At 31.1% G+C, this 26364-nt stretch overlaps 1 protein-coding gene across 5 annotated transcripts in view; it reads left to right on the forward strand.

Annotated features, from left to right (window-relative positions):
- Nucleotides 1–291: 291 nt before the first annotated feature.
- The window catches only part of Kdm3 (Lysine demethylase 3), a 278486-nt gene continuing 252413 nt past the window's right edge, over nt 292–26364 (forward strand). For all 5 annotated transcript variants that reach the window (XM_072903705.1, XM_072903707.1, XM_072903706.1 and 2 more), the window contains exon 1: nt 292–542. In XM_072903705.1, the coding sequence (XP_072759806.1) occupies nt 387–542 (156 nt within the window). In that variant the 5' untranslated portion in view covers nt 292–386. The remainder of the gene's footprint in view (nt 543–26364) is intronic.

Consider the following 26364-nt stretch of genomic DNA (forward strand, 5'->3'; position numbering starts at 1 on the left):
GATCGGCCACCTCGCGAAGTGGTGCTTTGTGCCGTCAAGGAATAGTGATCGTTTGTGACAGTGTCCGCCGTCGCGTCCCCTCCCCCGCTCCTACAGTGCGGTGCGTGCGCTCGTTGTTGTTTTTCTTTTGTTTTTGGGGGCGAGGCACGCTCCTCGGAGGATAGAAGGAAAAACCGGGTCGGCGACAGCGGGCCGGGAACGAGAGAGCGAGCGGAGCGAGAGAGAAGACGGAAGAGGAGCGGGAACAGTGGGGGTGGGAGACAAGGGGCGCCTACTCTGGCGCGGCGAGGGGGGAGGGGGACGTACGAGGGAAAGGGTGACTGGCGGACCCGGCTGTGGCGATCCGAAGTCGCGGATTCGGCACGCCGCGGTGTACCGATCGTAATATGGCGTACAAGTTTCGCGAGGAGATCGTGGGAAAGAGGTTTCTCTCGGTGAGTGGTTTCACCAAGCTGAAGGTGAATAAGATTAGTGAGTGGGGTTGGCGTGCGGGGGTGATACGTGCTGCCAGTCATAGGGATAACGGCTGTCATGATCTTCAGGTGAGTAATCTACCATTCAAATCTCTTTTATATATATATATATATATATATATTTTTTTTTTTTTTCTCCGGTTCTCTCGGAATACTCGCGGAATTCAGATGGCGCGAAAATGTTTAGAAATGATCGTAGTTGTCCTAGGTTCGCGGGTCGATACGTACATAATACAGCCTACGACGCCGTCATACATATCCAACCTGGCGTCGCGCGTGCGACGTCTCGCGCCGCACCGTTTGTGTTTACATCAGCGCGTGACCTTTCGTGCGTTGTATATCCCAAGTACGCTCGCCGGCTCTCGACGATTATTCCACGAATCGCTCGTCTCACCTTAGCGGAAACATGTTATTGTTACGAGAAATGGAATTCGTTGTATGATTTCGCAGAGTTCGAGGGTAAATAAGTATATGGAGGCAAATACTACATTATATTGGATAGACACAAATCGTATCGCAAATATTATTTTCAACATTCTTAGAAACTTTGTTCTCTCATCTCTTTTATCAAAATTATATTAGACTAATATTATGATCGCACATGTATTAAATTGTTTGTAATATTATATTGCGCTTTCGGAAATGGTGTAGTGATATATCGCGATATTTCCAATGAAATTATCATTATTACAAACGACGAGATCATAAATTCCGAATTGTGAATACAATATTTGTGAAATATCATTAATCGTAAATATTTTCGACTTTTGTGACAAAAATCATTTGTAGTGAAATAACCATCGATCGCAGACGCACATTTCTAAGAATTATAATCGTTTTATAAATATTTGCGAATATAATATTGTAGATTCTTATTTACTTCTTATTACCTCATAGCAAAAGACATATTTGAATAAATAAATTGAATAAACGTTCTTTTATCAGTAAAATAATTGGGTGATGCGATTGGTTGGTTAAAATGTATGTTTTTTAATGCAATGCAATTATATAAATGCATATTTTTGAAGGATACTCTTCAAATGTCACGTATTTTAGACAGTAGACATAAAATCACTAATATCTATCGAAATACTTTACAAGTACAATATGCTTGATATATTATACAAATTTCGATATATCTCAATTTATATTATTATAGAATTGCAGATTTTATTCATATAATATATAATTCATGTAATAGAATTGTATATATTATTCATACATGTAATATAATATTACGTATTATCATGCGTGGCTATTTTTGACGTACGGAAACACAATTATTGGAGGCCGCTTTCATTATTAAATCGCAATGTCTACAAATAGCAAATTTCGAATCACTATATTATCAATATTAATCAATGTTTTAATCGTCAATATAATTAAATCAATTTAAAAATTAAAAAGAGTCGAAACGTTAAAGTCCATGTTCTACATAGATTGCATATAAAATATATAATTTTTAAAATAATTTTTACACACGGTCTTTTATAAATTATTATAATTATTATAATTATTTTTACAAATTTTAAAGCTTGAATAAAAGAATTAATTTTCAAAGGATTCGCGGTTACTGGTTGATATAATTAGGTAGGTTTATCTATTAGATCGTTTCTTTTCTTTTCTTTTTTTTTTTTTTTTTTTTTTTTTAATCAAGTCAACTATTTCAGTTTCCGAGGACATTGGCAACTTACGTATATCAACGCCATTTACACACAGAAACACACATACATCTGCACGCGTGATGTCTGTACACACTTAACGTACATGTTTCGCGTTACTCTCTTGGCCAGTGATATTTGCCAATTATACCCTGTAGCCAAAGGCTGCAAATTATTATGCCGATGAAGCGTAAAATCTTGGAAAATCTTGGAAATCGCGACCTTGCAAGCCAATTTTTCCATTGCTTTTTACCTTCCATTGCTTAACCTCGAATTCATAATGTTGGATTTCAATTCGAAATAAACCACGTGTTCGAACAGTCATCGTCGCGATTTGATTACGTAATGAATCGAATTTCGGAACACTCACAAACGCGCGCGTAAAATTAATTCGGAATACTACTTTAGTGACAGTATACTTATCTCTTACGTAAAAGAAACAGTTGCCCTCGGAAACTACTCATTGGCCAATGAAACAATCATTTCGATGACGATAACATTAGTTTACTCATGTATTATTATAATAATTAACAGCATATTGATATGTTTTTATAGAAAAAATGTTACAAATCTCTGTTGTATTTTGGTAGAGAAAGATTATAGTTTGAAAATATTGTAACATAATTATATTTCGATATAACGAGAAATAGAACAATAGAAATAGAAAAATATTGTTATACTTATATTAAAATATTTTTTTAATATAACAAGTAACAGAAAATTAAATTTTTCTATATTCTGTCAACATCAATTAAGTATTTGAACAAATTTTATTTTAAGTTACTGCACTGTATTAATGTAGATATATGTTTACGATTTATTCATTATCAATGCGTTTAATAATAAATGTATATTCACGATTTGCATTTCGCGTTGTTGATGATTTTTCACGAAATAAAAACAAAGAGTAAATATTTTGAGCAAGTCATATATAATTATAATAAATAAATGTTATATTTACAATTTTACGAAGAATCGTCTCTTTAATGGATAATAAAGATTTTTAAAATTATTTATCATCTATAGTTTCTAAAATATTTAAACTCTTATCTAGTAATCTATATATTTAATTTAAACAAAAAATAAAAATTTAATATACAATATAACTACACACTTAATATATTATGTAATAGTTATTTTTAATCATTTTTCTATATACAAAAATTATTAATCTTTCTATATATATATATATATGTATATATATATTATATATATTAAATAGATATGTAATAAATGGAAAGATAACTGATTAAAATTTATACAAAAGTTTTATCTTATATTATGTGGCAATTTTTATGAATGACATGTGCGTGTAAACTATAAAATTTCAAATTAACAAAAAACTCTCCTTCACTTGTCTGATTAATTATACGTTTTATATGGCTTTTTTATTTTAAAAGAATTTTAAAAAGTTTAACAAGTATAAACCACGTTAACTATATACTAAATATTCTTTACACACATTACCCTACGGTTCAAATATTCCTTCTGTAAATTACGTTATTCATTCAACCCGGGCACCGATTGTCACTTGCGACGCAGTCGATCGATCTTCGACACTCGGAGTTAATAATACCAGTACTTATTCGCGGGATTCATTAATGGGTCGCCCGGTTTCAACTATCTCTAATAACCCTCACGGTGTCTGCGAATTTATCGCGGCGCCAAGGAGCATCCGGACGCCACCCGGAGTGAACTTAGTTGACATCTGTTTAGTATTTGCCGCTCTAAAGGGTCAACGACTACAAACGCCATTAAATATTCCGGGGTCATCACTGGCGTGGACTCGCAGACGAGTCCGGTTTCTGGTTTTCTCGTGTCGGAAAGTGCTTTCGCGTTTTTCGTAAACGATCCTGTGGTTTATAAGAATTTTAACCTCGTTGGAGGTGAAAGTTATCGAGCTATGGCTTTTAATCTTGATGAATGATAATCCTAGCGCGCGAGAAGTGTCAGAAATAAGTGAAATAGTTTCTCTCAAAAAAAAAAAATTTTTTTTATTTTCTCTCTCTCTCTCTCTCTCTCTCTCTCTCTCACACTCTCACACTCTCTCCCTTTGTACGTATGTGATAGTGTCGATGATAAAGAGAAGCACCTTGAAGTATTGACAAGTCGTTGAAATATCGAACGCGTAGAAAATAGGTATTTTATCGATAAGGGTGTACTGGTATGAGACTCGCGTGCTCGTCACCTTGAAACTTCTCTATGCTAACTTTAGACATGAAATGATGCATAACTTAACAATACAGTATAAATCGCAGTCTGAGATGACAATGAAATGTGAGAAACGTAGTATGTAATCGTATAAAATAGTTTTTTTTATTCTGATTGGCAATTTTGTTTGAAATTATATGCATTCGATCTCTCAAAAAGATTCATTTGTTGTAATTCAAATAATTGCAGCAAATAATTTATAGCAAAATTTTCTTTACCCATTTTCTTTATTTATAAATATTAGGAAACTTAAAAATGAGAAAGACAATTTTTGAGCTGTTATGAATACGTCAGTATATTCAAAATATAAAATTGATTTAGATTACAAACTAATACTAAAAAAATTATAATATATATGATTAATTATCTCTTTGGGGAGAAAAATTATTAAGAATTAGAAATAATCATTTCATTTTTTTAAATGTTTCATATATGTATAAAAAAAAGTTTAATATTTTTGGTGAAAAAAAAGAATTGTATTATCATATAATTTGTCGTATCATTACTTTTGCTATTTCATAAATCTGTTTTTAATAATTAAAATATATTTTTTGTAGCTTTATTTCAATTATTTTTAAAAATATACTGTATTATATTGTAGGCAATTTTTCGAAAAATTTTCTGTCTATCCAAGTAGAACTGATTTCTTTGATTCGAAAATGTATCATGACGATAATTTTGGTATACTAAATCTCCCTATTGTTTCAATGCCGCTTTCTTCGCGCACCTGCCACATCTCCGAAGAAGCACCGTTATACTTGGTGCACGAAATGCACAAAGTGCCTGTGGAGAGAGACGGCACGGTAACACGCGAGATGGTGCATTGGTCAGGAAGAAATTCCGGGAGGGAGAGGAGGGGAATTTGGACCGCCAGGGATGAAGGGGGAGCTGTTGCTGGGACCAGAAACGTGGTGGTGGTACCCCCGAATTATCGAGAACTCGCGATCGTGCTACAGACCCTGAAATTTGCGGTTCGCAAAACCGCGGACCGGCCACGTACTATACGTACCCAACACTTTCGCATAATTTGTATAGCGGGACGATGTTTCGTTGCCGTCGAAAATTGCGGGGGAAATTTCGGGTCAAACCCGAAGGGGGTGTCAGATAAATTCGGCGACCGGTGATAACACTCGCACGTGCGAAACTGGTCCCGGCGAAATCAAGAGATTTATTATTTATTCTGAATACACGATGTAAGTCTTTCGTTTTGAAACATTGCCAATTCTGATGACATGCATAAAGATATGCGAGATTTTTGAACATCATTTTTAAAATTAATGATATTTGCATATTCAACGGAAATAAATGCGTGCTTGCGCGTGCATCGTATTATATGTAAATTCTTTTTATGTTACGAAATGTTATTTTTTTCATGAACGCATGTTGCACCCTATCTTATCTTATCGGGAAGAGAGTCAGTAAAGTCACGGTCATACCATTCGCAATGAACTCCTTGTATCGCTTTAATAGCTTGACGTGTTATTCACTGTTTGCACTTTCTTATTTTCCTCATGCGAGTTATGAATAGATTGTGAATTCGTAACAATAGAAAAATGAAGTTCGTACATGTAACTGTAGTTTTGATTATTTCAAAGAAATTATTTATATTCTCTTCTGAAGAATCAACTTTGTAATTTCAACAATGACGTGTTGATTATCTTTGAGATTTTTATTTAAAAAAATTTTTTTTTTTTAAATAGATTTTTCCAGAACTCGAAATTAGAGCAAAAAGCATTTACTTTAAATTAAATTATTGAATATTAAATATTAAACTAACTGAAAAACAAAAGTAGAAAAATAGAAAAAGATGTTCTTTTTAGAATAACATTCTTTCAATTTTTTTTAAATGTGAGATTTATTTAATTAATTAATTTATTATTTTATTAATTTAATTTCATTCTTTTTAATATCGCATATACAACGTACATTTTTAATTTATTTTATTTTGCAATAACGATTTTATAATAATATCTGAGAACTTTTATAAGCAACCTCAAGATTCTTTCAGTTCTTTTGTTTATGCTTATTGCCGAGATGACGAAAGCAAAGAATAAATATATCTCTATGAAAAGTTGCTTTGAACACACATATTACAAAAAATTCAATTATGTAAGCTTTTGCAAAAGCTTCATGGAACATGATTTTATGAAAACAATCTCTCAAAAGCGTGATTAAATATTTCAAAATTCGAAAATGGTATGTCATCGTCGATTAGGTAGTCATTAGCTTTGTTTTTTTTTCTTTCTTTTAACAGATTTTTAACAAACGTTTATCAGTCGGCATCCACTCCCATTAAAGCTTTTGAAATTCCGTACATTACTAACATATGCATGAATAGTTGGAATTTATTAGTTCGTTTGCATATAATCGATAAAATATTTATTCTTTTGATCATGTGTGTAATATGATCTTGAGAGATTATTTTCAAATAAATAAAAAGTAAAAAAAAACCATGTCATAACAAAGCGCGATTTTAATTAATTTACTCTCGTACCAGCTTGTCTTATTTCATGTATATGTACATTCTTGAAACGTTTCATTTATAATTAATTAATTGTTTGTGTTATATATTTATATATTAGTATGAAACTATTCTAGATTTGTAGATATTGATCAGATATAGATTAGAATAGAAAAAATGAAATATATTATATTTATAAAATAGAGATATGATAAAAATGTTATTACATTCAAACTGATTTAATGAACTGAATAAATTAAAATTTTAAAAATAAATTGGCAAATGATAATAAGCATGTTGCTTTTTTCGCCAACCATCGATATTGTTGGCTGCCCTTGGTTCTTTTTTTTTCTTTTTTAGAAATGGCAAATCGATATTACATTGGCACGAAATGACAGTCTCTCTTTTTGTGCTCAAAAGTAACTTACATACGATACTGCCAAACCACTTCCTCGAGCGTCCGGATTTTTCCTTGCATTTTCTTGCACTACATAGAATGATTATTATTTACGTTGAATTAGATCGCGGCTCGGAATGTATGGATGTGATCGGTCGCAAATGATTTCACGTAATCTTGAAATATGCTTTAAAGAATCAGAACACAACAAAAGAACGACAGATGCGTTATGCTATGTAACACGCGGCATTTGCACCATACGTGTTCGCATTACCGGGCGCTATTTTGTAATGCCGCAATTTGTTCGTCTATCGCGTCATACAATTAGACACAGTCGATGAGTTTTCCGCGGACCACAGGTGCTTAATATACGGCAGTCTACGCGCGTGTTCTGACAAATGATCGGTGTCTTCATTTCTCGCGTATAATCATTCCGGCAACGTTTCGCGATCTATGCCGAAACATGTCGAAATTACCGAGATTATTGAGAGACGTGTTTACCATGTGTATGATCAACTGATACAGGATTAATCGAAACTAGATCATGTCACCATTGCCAGATTGTTAGCAATGACGATCAGAAATATAATTTCTTATAAATTTGATATTTTATTAAAAAGACAAAGAGTATATAGTTTTTTAATTACCGTTTTATATTGCCTAATGATTATTTTCATATAGCCTTTTAATATTGCTAGCGATATCTTTTCTTATTTTCTCATTTTATTTATTTGATTTTTTTAAAAAGGACGGAAAATATTTTACATTTCTTATTTTGCCATTACATCTAGTCAATAAACTGCATATCAGGTCATATACGTACATTAAGTAAAAACTGCTTATATCTAACATGTCACAAAATGAAGAAAGATGAAATAGAGATTGCGAAACCAGTCACTGATGTATATAGAAAGTGGGTCTTACAATTAATCTAAATTTTAATTAGATATTACATGCGGTTTTATATCAAATAATATTGCATGTAATCTGATAGTTTATATGCGTGCAATAAAATCAAATAGCACATGTACATTCGTAAAAAATATTCATTAAAAAATCGACTTGATTTGAAAATGGAGTAAATAAAGGAAGTTTATAAATCAGGCTTAAGATTGACCATGTACAATAGACAAGTATGAAAATATCTATAGTATTTTTTACTTTATTTTTATAAATATAATAATTATTGTTTTCTAAATATTATATTTATATTTATATTATTTGATAATTATATATATATATGTTAGTGGATAAATCATAATTAATATAAATAATAATTATTATATAATGTAAAAAAATATATACGTAAGTTGATGCGAAAGAGAAACAGCTGATTTTGCACACGTAGGTTTAATTAGCTTGAATTGACATTTTTGTGTGTATGTTTATGTGAAAATTATAAAATTTATACATGAAAATCAGAAAATGTTGTATGATTCTTTGCGCGAAATGTTGCACATATTAGTGTTTCTTGACAAATATTCGATGCATTAGTTTCTCTCGACAAATATTCATCATGCCGAGTAGCTGTTTGGTTCCAATCCCGTTATTGCATCGAGGACCCTATCGCTATCGGTCGCATTCTAATATTAAAATACGAGTGCAATGGCCGCGATATGACCAGAAGACGCGCTTCGATGCGCGCCCTTCAGGATTCGCATTATTATCAACACACGGAATAGAGCAGAAAGATATATATTTCACGTCCGAGAGGATCAAGATTTAAAAAAAGAAAACGTATCATTATTAAAGAAAGAAAATGATATATATATATATATTGTAGATATATCTAGATTTATTTATTTTAATAATTAAATATAGATGAAATAAAAAATATTCTAATAAAATAAAAAAGAGAAAACACATTACATATGATAACGCAATAAATTTTTATTCTTTTATATAAAGTCAAAAGTTTATTTGTTTTTAAATTAAAAAGAAGAGAAAAAAAAAGAAGAATTTATCATTTAATATATTATGTAAGCTCACAAAAATGTGTGGTTATATAAAAAGAAGAAAATAAAATATTGATTTATGTTAAATGAATTACCAAAAGAGAAAAGGAAATAAAAAACACATCTGTGCTTCTTTTGCTCTTTTTCTATCGCTTTCTCTCTCTCTCTCTCTCTCTCTTTCTTCGGCTTTGTAGGCGATTGTCTCTGCGCAATAGAAATATTTCGCTCGTTTGTGTTCGTCAATATTATTACGCAATGAATCGCCCACGCTGCAACTATGTTGTGCCATTTTCCTCACTCGATACATTCGAAATAATTCTTCAACGAGTTTTCTATTTGTCCAATCTGAGAAAACAGCATTTCTCCGTGAATATGTATTTTTCGCGAAAACTTTTCACATGATATGATATAATATTACTACTGAATTTGACGACGTCAATATTGATTATCGCTAACTCTGATTAACCCAATTTTTTCTATCTTACATTTATATAATTATATTGCATTTAATATTATTATATAAAAAAGTACACAAGTGAGAATTCAATAATTAAATTAAGCAACGTAAATTAATTTAGATCATCTCGGACTAATCATAAGTTATTTGGACATGTGCTTTGATAATCGATATCATCGCGAGTAGCCACTCACAGAGAATCAAGCGACAACAGGTCTTTAACCCTATTATATGACGTTTTATTGATTTTGCTTTACCAAAACATGAGCAATATTATCTTGAATGAGAGTTTGCCTACGAGAGAAAAAAATATATCGCGCACTTTTAATTATTCTTTCAAAGATTCGATGAATTTGTTGGATCATAAAGAAGAAAATGATGTACATCTATTGAATAATTTCTGCTTGAATATAATTTGTATAATTTATTCACTTTCTTTAGTTCACGTATACATTCGGTATCACCATCTTTGTGTTGCACTTGAAAAAAAATCGGAAATTTGTGATTTTCGTATGAAGCACTTGAAAGACATAGTCGTCCGCGAGCGCGAATCTATCTATCCAATGGTCGGTTGTTGTAAACAATGACTCCGTGTCCGACCCAGATTCTAAGCCCACGTAGAAAGCGGACTCGCTTGCATAATCCCTAAGCGCGTACACGGTATATGCATTCGTTACTTCGCGTGTCGTAGACAGCGCAGACGGATTGCACACCTGTATATGCGTCACCTATACACCTACGCGCTCGTCTGGACCCATACCGTTATAGAATTGGCCGCCGGATATACATAACCGATTCCAGCAAAGGTTCTTTGATATCGCGATGAGGAATGCGAAAGTCTCAAGCAGTATTTGTGTTAATAACGGGAAAAATATGCCTTATTTTATAATTAAATCAGAAAATTTTCTTGGTAAAGCTTTTCTTTAGGTGGCAATAAAATATTTAATTGTAGATAGATAGATTGATAGACTGATAGCTTGATAGATCGATAAGTTAATAGATCTACACATTTTTCAGACAATAATTCGTTTAGAAAGAGCGAATTAATTAAATACGATATAAAAAGTAATAGAGTACATTATTATTATATGAAAGTTTTCACATGATTTATAATTTATGATGGAAGTCGAAATATAAATCTATTTCTATATAAATATATATATATATATATATATATATATATATATATGTATATATGTTTTAATCAAGATGTCTACTACCTGGAAAAGCATAGAAAAACTTTGAATTCTCAGGAATTTTTTTTGTATTTGGAAAACTCAGGAAAGTCTTATGGAATTTTATTGGGATTCAGTGTGGAATTTTTTTGAAAATTCTCTTTTTGATAATTTTGCTATCATATTGTAAGGAGTCAGCCGTGTGTAAAATAGCCATCTCACTTCGTAGAAAATTCATTAATTATTGAGAGTTTTAACTTTATTTGTAATAGTTCTATTAGAGGTTCTTGATAGATTAAACAAATAATTCTAGCTATTAAACAACAAAATGGCTTAAGATAAATATCAAGTTCTTGTTGTGTCTGACTAACAATTTTTTTCGCAATTCTTTTAAAGTTTAAACGCTTGAAAATTCTACATTACTAGTTGTATAAAGAGTCCTATACGTAAAAATTATATTACAATATTAATTAAACAAATTAAATCCGAGATATCGAACATATAAGTACTGAAGTAAGACGCTCGTATATATAATTTTATAATAAATTATAAAAAAAATATAATAATTTTATAATAAATAAACCTTATAACAAATTAATTGTGCATATGTATAGAAGGCGTCATTAATACCTTTATAAATGAACTTATGTATATCAATATTATATATTTTGTACATACATATATGGAAAATGTATGTTTTCTTATATGTATGAATGCATTAATCACTCTTTTTGTACATACTATAAAGATGATAAAGTATGTATATTTGTTCCATTGTTTGTTAATGATTATGTATTTATTCATGCATCAAAATATTTAAATAATTGAAATATTCCTTCGTAAAACATAATACTCATATAATATTCGTATATATAATATTATTAAATAAAAATATCGTGCTTAATTTCTTGAGTGTATATATTTGTTAGTACATTCTACGATTATAAATATTATATGGTCTAATTTTTATTATATTTTCTCGGTGTAGACAAAAATTACTATTATATTATTTCGTCGCGAAACAAAAAATACAGAGAAGTAAAATTAAAGATACCAAGTTTATACTGTTTCTCACTTTGCGACGATTTTAGACGCTTTCACATAAATTCTGTGTAAATATTAGAATATTAATTAAACAAATTAAATTACTAATTTAAATGTTGGTCATGTTTCGATAGTTCTATCGATTAATGAAATTTATATATATTAAATATAAATGTATGTATATTTATTAAAGAAATTATCGGAAACGCCAACATATAAATACTGACTTGAGACACTAATCATGTTTCGATAGTTATATCGACTTTAATGAAATTTCATGTCTGTCTGTAGTCACTTTAAATTTCCAGAGAAAGAGAGAGACAGAGAGTTATATGCGTAAAAATTATTACAGTATTTATTAAACAAATTAGATTGGCCAGGACACCAAAGGTACAGTACTGAGATGAGATGTTGGTTATATTTCCACTGTTCTATCTACTTTAAATGAGATTTTGTGTTATTTTTTGTGTCATTCTGCGATAACTTACTTTCTGAACAGACTTTTAGATATGTGTAAAAATTATTAGAATATTTATTAAACAAATTAGATCGAGAGGTCGGTATAACACGAAATTCATTTATTTCCAGTATTTCAATTTAATTTATATAATTAATATAATAATTTTTACGTATAGAGTTTTTTGTAGAACTATTGCGGCAAAAAAATCGTCGAAAGAGACGATTTTTTTAACAATTTTTTTTATTTAATGGCCAAAACTATTTATTTAATTTATTGAATTAAGGAGACTATTAAAAATAAAATCAGAACTCTCAACAATTAATGAATTTGCAACGAAGTGAGACGCCAGCTTCACACACACCAGTCAGCCAAACAAATTATGTGTTTAAAATATATTATAAATATTGTGTACATATATATATATATATATATATATATATATATATATATACAATATATACATACATATATATTTAATGTCTTAACATAATGTTAAATATGAAGCACATATTCTTTGTAATTTTTAATATAGATAAAGTAATGAAAATTTTATGCAAATAAAAATGTTTATCTTGTCAAAGTTATTCAGTTTTTTTTTAATATATTTATAAATGTACATGAAACTTAAGAGACTCTGTATTTTTTTTCGTAACAATGAAAAACACATGTAATAAAAAAATTTATTTTAGAGACAGTTGCATTTAAAAATCTTGAAAATATTCTGTTTGAAATTTTGAACAGAAATACTTGGAACATTAGGGAAATTTCAAGAAATTTTTTTATAACATTTGAGTAGACACTTTGTTTAATATATGTATTTATGTTCTGATATATATTTTTTTGGATATGTGTGTGTGTGTGTGTGTGTGTGTGTATTTTAACTTTTCAATTTTTTTTTCGTACAATATAATAGAATATCGGAGCATTTAATCAAAGTATACATATGTAAAAGTATATTATAACATACTTTATTGTGCATTTTTTAATCCAGATCTTCTTATGATATGAAAATGTACATTATATGGTTTTTATCGGAATTTTTTTATATGAAGACGTTATCATAACGTGAAATCAAGTATATATTTAGATCTACGTCAAAAGAGATAAAGTATAATATATAAATATCTAATGTAAAATATATTCTGTTCCTAAAAATCTGTTAGATGTCTTTTCAACTGTCTAACAAAGAACAAATTTTTGTTTTTATAATTAATAATAATTAATAAAAGTTGCTAAATTATTTCAGAAAATAATGTGAATATTACATAAATTTATTTTTTTGTAGTCAAGTCTCATTTTTTAAATTGTTACAAGTTTTGCTCATTATCATATTCACATATTATACATATTATCTTTTTAGCTAATTTTTAGCTATATATTGTTCTCTAATGTAGCTCTCGCATATTCCGCGAGTTAGATCGTACTCTGTATGCAATTTCGCTCGTTCTATCGATATCTAAGAGGGAAGAACCGTTCCCGTTAGCTCAGCACTTTCACCCGGATCATCACGACCCAGATGATCGCGTCTCTCTAACGGTGCGAAGTGCTTTTTCTCTCTTTCTCTCCGCATCTCTTCATCTTTCTCTCTATATAATACATTTCGCGAAAAATTTTTCCGAACATCAAACGTCTCCATCACACGTGCGAACAATGCCGTGAAAATCGCACTCGGGCACAATTCGCGACCTGTTTTCAGCTCACGAGAGAGCGAAGAACGGAGCGTATAGCGAACGGCAGCGAGCCGGCCGGCTCATCGGGAGGAACGGAGTGAGAGGTAGACCGAGAAGAGAGCATCGGGAAGAGAGGGTGAGAGAGGTGCGAGAGGAAGAGACGGAGAGACGGTCGAGAAAACAGGTTCCGCTGGCATACCCGACGACCAACCGCCGGCCGGGGACCCAGGTCACTCACCCAGATTCTACAAACAACCAAACACCGTCCATCCTCCGCCATCCCGTTTTACCATCCCGTCCTGCGTTCTAGCGCGATGCTCTTCTTCTCTCCGTGGCTACCTACCCTCGTCCCTCTTTCACCCTCTTCTGTTCTGCTTTTGCACCTCGACGCGGGAAGCACCGCGGCATCTGGAGATTCTGACAAGCGAGGCCAGCTTACCGCGATCTTTGGCATGCATGGCGCCGAAGACAACAAATTGGCGCGAGAGAGAAAATGAGAGAGAGAGAGAGAGAGAGAGAGAGAGAGAGAGAGAAATAGACGTGCTATACAGAGAAAACCCGATGACACGATGTCTGCGAAACATGACCCTCTTCAAGGTTGCGACTGGTAGATTCACCTTCGCGTTGATTTCTCATGACAGTTCGTCCTCACGTGGTATTGTATAAAGACAGGTGCTGTCGTAATGTTAAATTGTCAAGCTTCAATTGGCTTTGGGAAAACGGAATGTAGTGATATCTCCTTGTCATAACATTTCTGTGACACTTGTGGTCTCGCGAAAATATCTTCGAAATCTCGTATGCAGTTTCGATGACACATGAGAGTTCTTAATATTTACATAAGAAAAGCTATGTTTTTGCTTCATAAGAATATTCTAATTTTAATTTCAATGATATTCTTTAATGTATTCGATGAGCCAGGTTTCAAAAAAGTCTTGAATGGGCTGAAACACCTCTTTTATTTTAATTTTTACCATATTTACCATAAAATAATATTTGCAATTAAACCTTGCTTTATAAAAATTTGAAAACGTAAAGTTACTTGAATTTATCGAGAATTGTTTTCACAAATCGACAAAAAATCTGTCATTAAAGTTTAAAGGTTTTGAAATATTTTTATTAGCATATTTATATTTAAACATAACTGGTAAAGCAAAGAATTTAAATAATTTTATTAAAAAACTGCTACGTACTATTAGTTGCAAAATATGTTGGAAATCATTCGAGACTTCTGTGAAATTGACCGCTTTTCTTTATATTTGAAAAAAAATGATTAGAGAGTTCACATGAGATATTCGAACAAGAGAAAGAGAAAGAGAGAAAGGCAACTCGAGCTGCACATAACTGTAGGACAGAATTTAATTTTTCCTTCTGAAATCGCGTAAAGTGAAAAGAAAGAAATTGAAATAAAAGTAATCGAGGATCTTTTGTTTCCTCGCTATGTTCTCTCTAATTCTGTCGATCAATGTTCTATTGTGAATATAACGCAGTTTGTCTCCTCACATCGCAGGACAAAACAAGTGAATTACATGCAACACATACATTCTCTTATAGTATTTTTATATTTTTAGATATTTTTTTATCAATATCTCTCTCCTCCTCTCGAATAATGTGAGGAGTTCATGATACTATCGTGACATTTCGTATCGCGAGACTCGAAACCTTTAACGTTGCGCGAACGTGGCTCTAAAATCGAGTATGCAAGTCGTACGTTATGCGAGCATACATTATATACGTTATGTGCGCATTAATAAGAAGCGTGTATATTGTCGTATTAAAATTAAATAGCGCGTATGTATAGTAAGATGTAATATGTGTAATATGCTAATAGGATTTAAATTCCATAAATTCTATAAATTCTATTTATCGATCCTCTCTTTCTAACTACCTCGGATAATCTTTTCGATCAATATTGACACATTATGTATTGTCTTACAAGCGAAATGTATGTCACATATTACGAAAGTTTAAATTGAGATTAAGTCATTAATAAGTAGTACGGATTTTTCATCACTGGCTTGTCTCAACACATATGTTTTTTTTTTCAAGGATGACCAGATTAAGCATATTCCGGCATAAATTTAATATGTAAAGTCTTTTTGCCCAAAGTACGATGACTTATGCACAGAGATGTAGGTAATTTACGGTCATGAATGAAAATAGAGGTGTATTTAAAATGCAAGATTGTATGAATAATATTTAATTATCATAATCCATATGATACATTTTAATCAGCATGCATTTAATTGCGTATGTTTAAAATTCAAAATACGGACTTAATCAATGCACCTCAACATAGTACTTTTGATTTTTAAAGTAATCAAAGTTTTTATACATGCAAAGTTTAAAAAAAATTAATTATTTAAACAGAGATTTGGTATATTTTTCACAATTAAATTAATATTTTGTATCTTATACATAGGCTATAAATTGATATCTCATATGCCAAATTTTTTTAATGATTTATTCTTACAAACGTAATAAATATTTTCGAGTAAATTTTTATATACCTACATAGGAAGAAATTATTTTTTTTTTTTAATCATTTGTTACACACGGTAAATTTTTTTTTACAAAATTTAGGTTAAAGTGTCTAAATTTAGATTGTGTAGATTGTAGATAATGAAGAGAAACGCGTACAATTCGAAATAAGATTGTTATCGTTTATGCTTTGCTCTACCTGTTTGATTTTCTTTTTTTATATTGAATTAATGCACTCCGTGTAATCTGCGTATATCGTGAAATCTCACAAAATCTTACGTTGCTGATCCTCTCGATTTCATTTGTCTCTCTATCTGAAAGCGTGCCAAATACCGTGCCGTCTTGCTCCGATAACGATAACTTATCGCTCGTTGCTTAACTTATCTTGTCGACCTCTTTGCCCTCATATATTATGCGCTTTCTGTGTTGTCTACGTAGTTAAGACAGAGATCTCACGAATTGCGTAGATGCGTGACTTCTGTAAATGGCGAAATAACGCCGCGAAGCGTTCGCGAGATTGTTGTAAACCTCTGGTATCAACCTAGAATGTGCGCTTTTCAGCGTGGTTTTGAGCACGTTTTTCACTACAATGGAAATGATGACATTACATTACTAAAATTAGATCAAGGATGATTTTCAAATTAGAGTCGAATGCTCTTTAGTCCTTCTTTTTTTTTTTTTAATGTTACGTGCCTATTCTCTAGTTTTCACAGTCGTTCTTCTCATTGAAGGCATTCACCCTATTGATTTTTATTAATTATATTCAAAATATATAAAAGCGATAATTGAAAATACGGCTGAAGTCTTTACGATGATGGGAATAAGTCTATATATATTCAATTAACACGAAAATAAATTTGAGACTTATAAATCAGATTTATAAATCTCAAATTTTCAGTTTCAATTTTTTTTTAAATTTTTATTATCTATTTATCAAATCTTAATTGTTCAAAAAAAAACAATCGCGCAACCTGTGTTTCCGATGAGTAAAATTTTTTTCAAAAAGTTTTCGAAAGACTAGGACTATGTGGTAAATATTTAAATACCAAACTATGTATATGTTTACACTTATACTGGCTACTATTCTGTTCACTTGTGCATCGAGTCCGTTCTTTCACATAACCTTTGCTCGCTCGAAGGAAGCGCTCCTTCGCAAATAGGTCGTGCTATTAGTGCCGGGAATACGATAGGTGTTCTCCCTGTCTCTTTCTCGAGCATCGTGGTCCATTAGAGACATCACTTAACGTTGCCGTGACGTTGGAGCGCTTAAGTGCCGCGTTATTTTTCGCGCATTGTACCTCGCGTTGGCCCTCCTCCCCTCCCGCCTCCCCCCTTCTCATATGTGCTCGACGGAGGCACGAAACACACGTCTGGAATACGTACACATGTATACGTCACGCTTCGCACAGCAATAATGCAGTAACTGCGTACCGTGCAATGCAAAGTGCATGGGATGCATAAAGTGTGATTCCGTGTGAATATAATCAAATAGAGTAAAACAATTTTTTAAAGAGATATTTGATTATTAAATTAATTTACAATTATCGATTATTCTTTTATTTAAAATTTACGCGAATAAAAAAGTCTATTTAATATTCGAAAATCTTTAAATTATAATAAATATATACTTATATGTGGGTAAAATCTTATTTTTATAATAACAATGTATCTATATGCAAATTTTTTTTTTTTTTTTTTTTTGAAAAATTTTGATAAGTCTGTCTTCTGTCTGTAATAAGAGATTAGAAATATAAAAAATATAATATAAAATGATGTGTATAATGTAAGTGTATATAAATGAATTTTTTTTGTAACAAAAATGATATACACATCTCAAGCGCAATGTCTCATGCAAATCATACTTCCATTCGTAAACAAACATACTACGGATTGCCAACAATTTTTTTTCTTTTTTACGCACAATAATGTAATTAAGTTTTCTAGTCAGCGGTCGCGGCAACTGTATATGTGGATGTCGAGTGACTAATATTTATTTTATGTTTGCAAATAGATCAGCGAGACAAAAATACACAAAATCTAATCGATCGTGAGATATAAATAGTATTTTTTGAAAATTACATCAATACATAAATATATCAAGATAAAAACAAAAGATATATATATATATAAAATCATAGAGAATATATATATATATATATATTCTCTATAATTTGATTTTATTGAGTTCTTGTCATTCCCGACACGACTTCCGTACCTTTTTTCTCTTGCTAACCGCATCTGTTTCGCGAATTCAACGTCCTTGGGCTGACGACTCGATGACGTGACGTAGCTGGTGCTCATATCGACGTTACGAGGTCACCGATGAACGGCATTGCAATCTTTGCCGCGTGATCGGGTGCGCGCGTGCTCAAACGAGGTTTTCGGGACACTAAGTATACGTATCATTTAATTGTAAAATAAGCATTTTGCATTGAGAGCTACGAACAATTATACTTTCATTAGATAACGATAGCAGCCTGTTTTTTTTTACTTGGCGGAGAATTTACGTAGAAAGTATAATTTAGTAATAATAAAAGATGAGATAACGCGAACATATATCAGATAAATAAAATGCTTCAAAATTATTACTGTGATAATATACATAATAATAATATTCAGTATATAAAGACAGATTATTAGATATATTTTTGTCATACGTAACGTTTGATAGACATTAAAAATAATATTTCTTACATATTTGAAGAGAGAGTAAAAATTATATTTAATAATTAAAAGAATGGTATAAAATTTTTATCTTACAATTAATGTATATATATATAGTCACTCATTATTAAATATTTTATCAGTCACTTTATTATTACAAAGTTTATTACTATGAAAAGTAATAATATTTACTTCGCAGGAGTTTGCGTGTAAATCGAGAATTTTCTTGAATATCTGCGCGAGAAAATTTAATTGCATTGTGTAGATTAGTAGAATCCGATGTTATTGTCACTAGTCATACTACTGGCAATAACGTTAAGGCTAAGAAGTGTTGGCGTATGTATTCGCACTCGATGTACGAACGATTTAAAGTGTGCGTACAGGTATTCGGGATACAGTTAGTCGACCTTGTGGACGCGATCGGAGATTTTAAAATAAAAAAGAGACACGCCAACGCTCATCTATACATATTTCTCTACACGACTTGTATGAAATCCGACGTTATTTTTCGAAAAATTCGAGAAAGCAAGGCGAACAGGAAAGGATGGGAGAACACTGGTGCTTTTTGAAATATGCCTTCCGGGTGCGGCTTGTAATTTTATCGCGTCGCGAATATAAATTTCATGTAACTAAGCAACGGCACAGTTGCCTTTTCCTTCTCGCTCAAAAACATCGTTGCAGCTTCCGTAAACTTTGCATTGAGAGTGCATCATCCGCGAGATGTTATCGCCTATCGTTAGCCACTGCGAATCGCGAACGTTTTTCACTTCGATCCGAACGCATCCAGCTGTGTAATTTATCATCCATTGTTGGCTTTTGCTGTTTTTCCGGACTGTCATTATCAGTGGCGATGCATTCTTCGCGAATCTTCAACGTAGATATGTCTTCGAAGTTGCGGGCTCCGTTGTTTTGTGATATCCATTTCCTCTTTCTCTTTCTTCTTTTCATCATATCTATCAATTTACTTCTGTGGAGACTCCCCCCCCACTCCCCCCCGATCTATCTCCGATCGCCAATTGCATCGGCGTTCAGTCACGCATAAGAAAAATACAACGTGCAATTTTAGCAATATCTTTGCATCTCTGGGAGATAGGTATTGAATAAGAGAGTATATCGAATGATCATTTCGCGTGCGCGAATCATACGTTGTAAATTATTGACTGCGCTTCCATCGAACTTTATTGTGTTTTCTTGATGTTGCCGCGCCAAATTTGGGATTTTACCTATCGTGCAAAATAATTAGAAAATATAAATTCAAGAAATATGAAATGTCATAGTAAATTAAATTTTTAAATTTACGAATATCAAATGTATTACTATAACCGTAGTAATTAATATTGTATTTCTGATAACGTATGTTTATTTTTATTCGCGCGCTTAGGATTCTCATGTTTGAAGCATTTAGCAAAAAAAATATTTGCAAAATTTAAAACAGATTTTTACAAAGATGGCAAAACTCCATTCACTTAGCAAGATTTGGAATTACTTGATGAATATTTTATTTCATAATCTGATTTTTAACATGATTTTAGACTCGTATATTAAGTATATATGTTATATATATATATATATATATATATATATATATATATATATTTATTATAATATATTAATTCTCGTAAATTAAATTATTGTCCGCATAATTATTTAGTAATATATTTACTTTCTTTAATTTAATTCCTTACAATTAAAATTGTTATAGCTATTTATCGAAATTATAAATTTATATGTCATTTGTATATCTATTCCTTCAAAGCTTACTTTGCTGCAATTCTCTTACGTGTATATTCTATAATATAACTTTGCATTTTTACTGTGCTGATACGATACTTCCTTTCGACATTTCGCATGCTCTCTTCAAAATACGCTCATTGACAGCAGACAAACAGACGTATGAATTCGCATGACGCAGCAAGTACATTCACTTAGCACCTAACACAACGAAAAGTCGCAGTCATCGCTAAATTTAAAAATATCCTTCAAGGGGATCGCGCGAGGTGATAAAATCACTTTCACGTTTGCAAAGATACGTACTTCTAAAATAATCATCGCGATTACTTCTCCTCTCTCACTTTCTCCTATGTCATCCTATCATCTGTAGCTTACTTTCTGGCTTATTTCTGTCAAGAATACGTGAGTTATCTCGTTAACGTCGATACTCTTTCGTCGATAACAAGAGTTTTATCGACATAAAAGATTTTTCACATATAACGTTTGTGCGCAATTATTTCTTTGAAGACGTGTTTGCCATATACATCGGATCGTACGAGGGAATATCGTTGGGGGTTGCATTCCAAATCGAGAGAACGTGTGAGTTTTGTTTGACATGTATATACGCGTCATATGCATGTGGTCACGTACGAAAGGACGCTCGTGCGTATATACACGTGCGTATGTGCATGTATATGCACGGTATACGGTATCTGTGCTCGTCCACATGTACAGTGCTTCGTATTATGTCACATCGTGTATCGGGGTCAATGATCCTGACGTGTGTACCGAGCGTGCCGACGATTCTCCGACTTCTGTGTGTCTCACGCACGCCTGCTAAGAGCCACGAAAATTCGGCGTACGATTACATCTCGTGCAGTTTCATGTAACCCAGACGGGGTCTTATCTTTTTAGATCTCCTTTGTATTACATTCCTACATAGATTATATATTTTTGTATAATATATATAATTTAATATAAAATAATTATGAATCTTTTAACAGAATAGTATTAATAATATATAAAAAGAGGAAATAATTTATTTTTTTTTTTTCATAAAATTAAGAGTAAAAAATGGTTATGCGGAATACTTTTGTATAATATATATAATTTAATATAAAATAATTATGAATCTTATAACAGAATAGTATTAATAATATGTAAAAAGAGGAAATAGTTTATTTTTTCATGAAGTTAAGTTTAAAAAATGGTTATGCGGAAATAAAAAAATCTATATTTTTTTATAACGAATGAACGTCGTGCACATTTTTAGGTAAATTTAAAAATAAATATATATATATATACTTGTGTCTTTTTCTCACTTGAACAGGAATTACATTTACTAATTAAATATCATGTTATAATTTGTATTTTAATACTTGAAATTTTAAACTATAAAAAAACCGAAAAAAGCTAAAAAAACATTCCTTAGATTTTGCATCAAATATTTTATTCGTGTGTTTATTTTTGAGCAAGCCTTATTTTGTAAACGTAAATATTGTATATAAAGGAAATGTGACAAATCTCTGTTAAATTCTAACTTAAAATATTCATATTTGTAAAAAGAAACAATAGCACTTTTATCACGAATCATTTCGATTGTCGAATAGTGATTTTTTTTTTTTTTTTGAAGTCAGTCATATTGATTACATCCAACGAGCAAAATTTTATGGAATACAATTTTTAGTCTAGTCTTTGAATGGCTATATTTTTGTGGAACCTCAATTACGGTGTAGACTGTCGAGCATATATATGTACATATATTTAACGGTGACTACCCGGTATAAGGCGGAGAGAGGCGCGTCCTTATTCAGGTAAAAATCGAAATATTTGAGATAGCTGAGAAGCAATATATTAACTGGGAGCTCTGCTTCAATTTCTCCGGTATCGTTATAGTGTTTTTTTAATAGTTTTCATATAAGCAGTCAGTGGAAAATATGCATGACAGACAAGAACAAATATTTTTATCGATTATTAGAAGAAACGATCACATCGATCTTTCGACCATGCAATATCATAAATTCAGATGTAAAGATTCAGATGTTGACATAGGTTATATTGTATCACGTGATTATTTGTTTACCATGCGTATTATGCAAGTGCGACCTAATATTAAGTAACCGCAGAAATTCGCGGCGTACTAGTCACTTTCGCTTTGAGTGACTATGAAGGCGTTGATGAAAGTGTCAGGGCAAATGAGTCACTTTCAGTGTGACAACTGGTTCTACAACAGTTTACTAGAAGCAGATGCAACTTTGCGATAAAAGTAGTCTCTATTTGGTAATTCGTAATTTCTTTAACACTTTTGTGATCCTAAGAACAATATTTTTGAAAGAATGTCGGGAATTCTGTAAGATTATTGCAATATTCTTGATTTATAGTCAATCGTATCTTGATTGTATAATGTATTAATATTTTGCATTATTCGACGCATGAATATTTATTGCATTAATTACTATATTCATTAATATTTATATACTTTGTACATTATATAAAATTGATATAATTTTATTAATTATTTTATATTTCATATTAATAGATTCTATTATATTACATATCGATATATATTAGATTGTCTTGGATAATTATAAAAAAAAGTAGTGTTTATATCATTGAACTTTATTAAAAGTTCAATGATATAAAAAATGCAGATATTCATAATTATTAAACTAGAACAGTGAAGTATATATAATGAGAATGATAATACTGATAATAAAATTTTCATATTTAGAAAATTATGCTAGCTTTTTATTTTCCATTTTAGAATTTTATGTACATTGTTTTATTATTTTATGTTATTTATTCATGCAATATATGTATATGTATACATATATTGCATATTTAATATATTAATCACAAAAATATGTGACAAAATTTATATAATTACTATAATCAAAGGGAAAACAATTCTAAATTGATATAATTTTATTAATTATTTTATATTTTATATTAATAGATTCTATTATATTACATATCGATATATATTAGATTTTCTTGGATGATTATAAAAAAAGTAATGTTTACTTTATTAAAAATTCAATAATATCGAAAATGCAGATATTCATGATTATTAAACTAGAACAATGAAGTATAATGAATGAGAATGATATAATACTGATAGAACGTAATAAAGTTTTCATATTCAAAAAATTATGCTAGCTTTATATTTTCCGTTTTAGAAATTTTATATATACATATATTGCATATTTAATATATTAATCATAAAAATATGTAACAAAATTTATATGTATAATTACTATAATCAAAGAGAAAACAATTCTGCAAAAATCGGAAATGAAATTGCCAATCAGTTTTATTCAATTTTATCAGTTTCTCGAATTTGCAATACAAATCACGATGAGAGGATCAAGAAGGAAAAAATTATACTCTTAGTGATGCCGTGTTACCGTCAGTGTATGTACATACATACTCGCAGATGTTGATGCTCGGAAAAGCGTTGCGATACGGTGCGTCGCGCATCAATTTTAATGCGCATTGCGAGATTCTTGTAGGACAATTGCCTTGTACTCAGAGAACTGCGTATTTTTCTGATTGATTATTCACTTTATATACGTATGTGCTGCAACTCTATCGCGATTTATGAGCCGGCAATCATGCGTTCTTCGCACGCGCCCTGTTTCTTCCGTCTTTTTTGTTTAATTAGAATATACGAGTATTATACGCGTAACGCCTGTACTTTCGAATGGAAAAAATATTTGCGTGATTTGCATTCGAGGCTTGAGGCCTCTTGGATTTATGTCTTAAGGCCGTTTCGAAAATATACGTCTTTCGCGTTGAGCTGATAAGATTTACGTCGCTCGATGAACCTTATGCGAATTCGTCCATCTATTACGAGCGGTATGATTAATGTATACATAGTGCTCCAATAATTACAAACTTTCTCCTAAACACATATGTTAGAAAGCGAGCGAAAAAATGAAGATTATTTATTTTTACTGACAGCTGATGCTGATGTAATATTTATCATCTAGTGACATAAGCCTCAATAGCACCAAACAAATAACAAAATTATATATATGAAATGCATGATTTAACAAAAGTAACTATAAACAATAATAATAATAATAATATATTATATATTATTATTCAGTTACTTTTGTTAAATTATATTAATTTTTTAAAATAAACTTTTAATTATTAAAATATTTAATATTAAAAATTTCTTTGATTCGATTCTAATGAAAATTCTTTGCAATTTTTCCGTGTATACTTCATTGCTCTGTGATTTTTGTTATTGATGCGATAACTTTGTACTTTTAATTGTATCTACATAAGCATAAGACATTGTGCTTCAATTTACAACTGGTGTGATTTAGTATCTTATAACTAGTTACAAAAGGAAGTGCGTTGCGAAGATGAACATTTACTGTTGAATTGCGAAATAGGTAGAGAAAATGATGGACATTTGCAACTAGAAAGAGTAGTAAGAAGAATGCTAAAGGTTATTACGAATGTTACGGAAACGTAAAAGAGACTTGGGGACAGATAATGGTTCGCGAGAACAGAAAGGCTTTCGCGTCGATAATGCATGCAAAAATGACAACGATGAGAGAGAAAGAAGATGAGGTATATAATATGTTCCAGTCTTTGCATTTCAATTGTAGATGCTAGAAACTAAAGTAAAAGGACAATGACAAAGTTTCAATAATTAATAAGATGTTAAAGTTTCGTTGAAATAATATATAATAATTTTTTTTAATATTAAGATACTTTATTAACAGAAAAAAAATATATATATATATATATATATATATATATATATATATATATATATATTATTGTTACTTTTATTGTCATTTCACAATTTTAAATTATAAAATATATTATAATTTTGAACTAGAGATTAAATTTTAATTTATCAAAAATAATTAATATTGAATATTCTAAACTTGCGCACAACAATTAATAATCTCTCATTGATTTTTTTTTTTTTTCAAATTTTCAATAAAATAAGTAAAGGATGTCTAGATGACTTTTTGGAACATCGCATATACTGAAACGAGGGGAAAACAGGCAGCCAGGCGCGGGTAGCTGTACAAGAGACAAAAAGTTAGATGAGGAAGAGCGCGAGAGACGCGGCCGGCGTGGCGAGCGAGAAATAGTTCGGAATGTAGGGCAAAGGGTTGGCGAGATCAATAAATTTTCCTCTCTCCCCTTCGCTAGCCGCTAGCGCCGAGGCGTTAGGCCTATACAATCCCTCTTCATCTCCCTTCCACCCGCGTCTTGCTTTCCTTCGTCGTCGTCGTCGTCTCATTCCAAGGAACGTGCGGATTAATATTTCAGCTTGGCCGCCCATCCGAGAAACGGCGCGACTAGGAATGGACGATGTTGGAAAAAGGGATCGACATTCGAATAATCGATACTAAGGGATATCGGAGATTTATATAAATAATTCACTTTAGATATGTGTAAAAATATTTAATTATTCATTATTTGTGAATAGTTACATAATTAATTCTTATTAAGCTCTTTTTCTTCCAAAATTAATATTTAATTTTCGTCTTACATGTTATATTTTGGGGGAAAT

This window comes from Anoplolepis gracilipes, chromosome 12 (genome assembly GCF_047496725.1).
Source record: "Anoplolepis gracilipes chromosome 12, ASM4749672v1, whole genome shotgun sequence".
In the NCBI taxonomy this organism is placed as follows: Eukaryota; Metazoa; Arthropoda; class Insecta; order Hymenoptera; family Formicidae; genus Anoplolepis; species Anoplolepis gracilipes.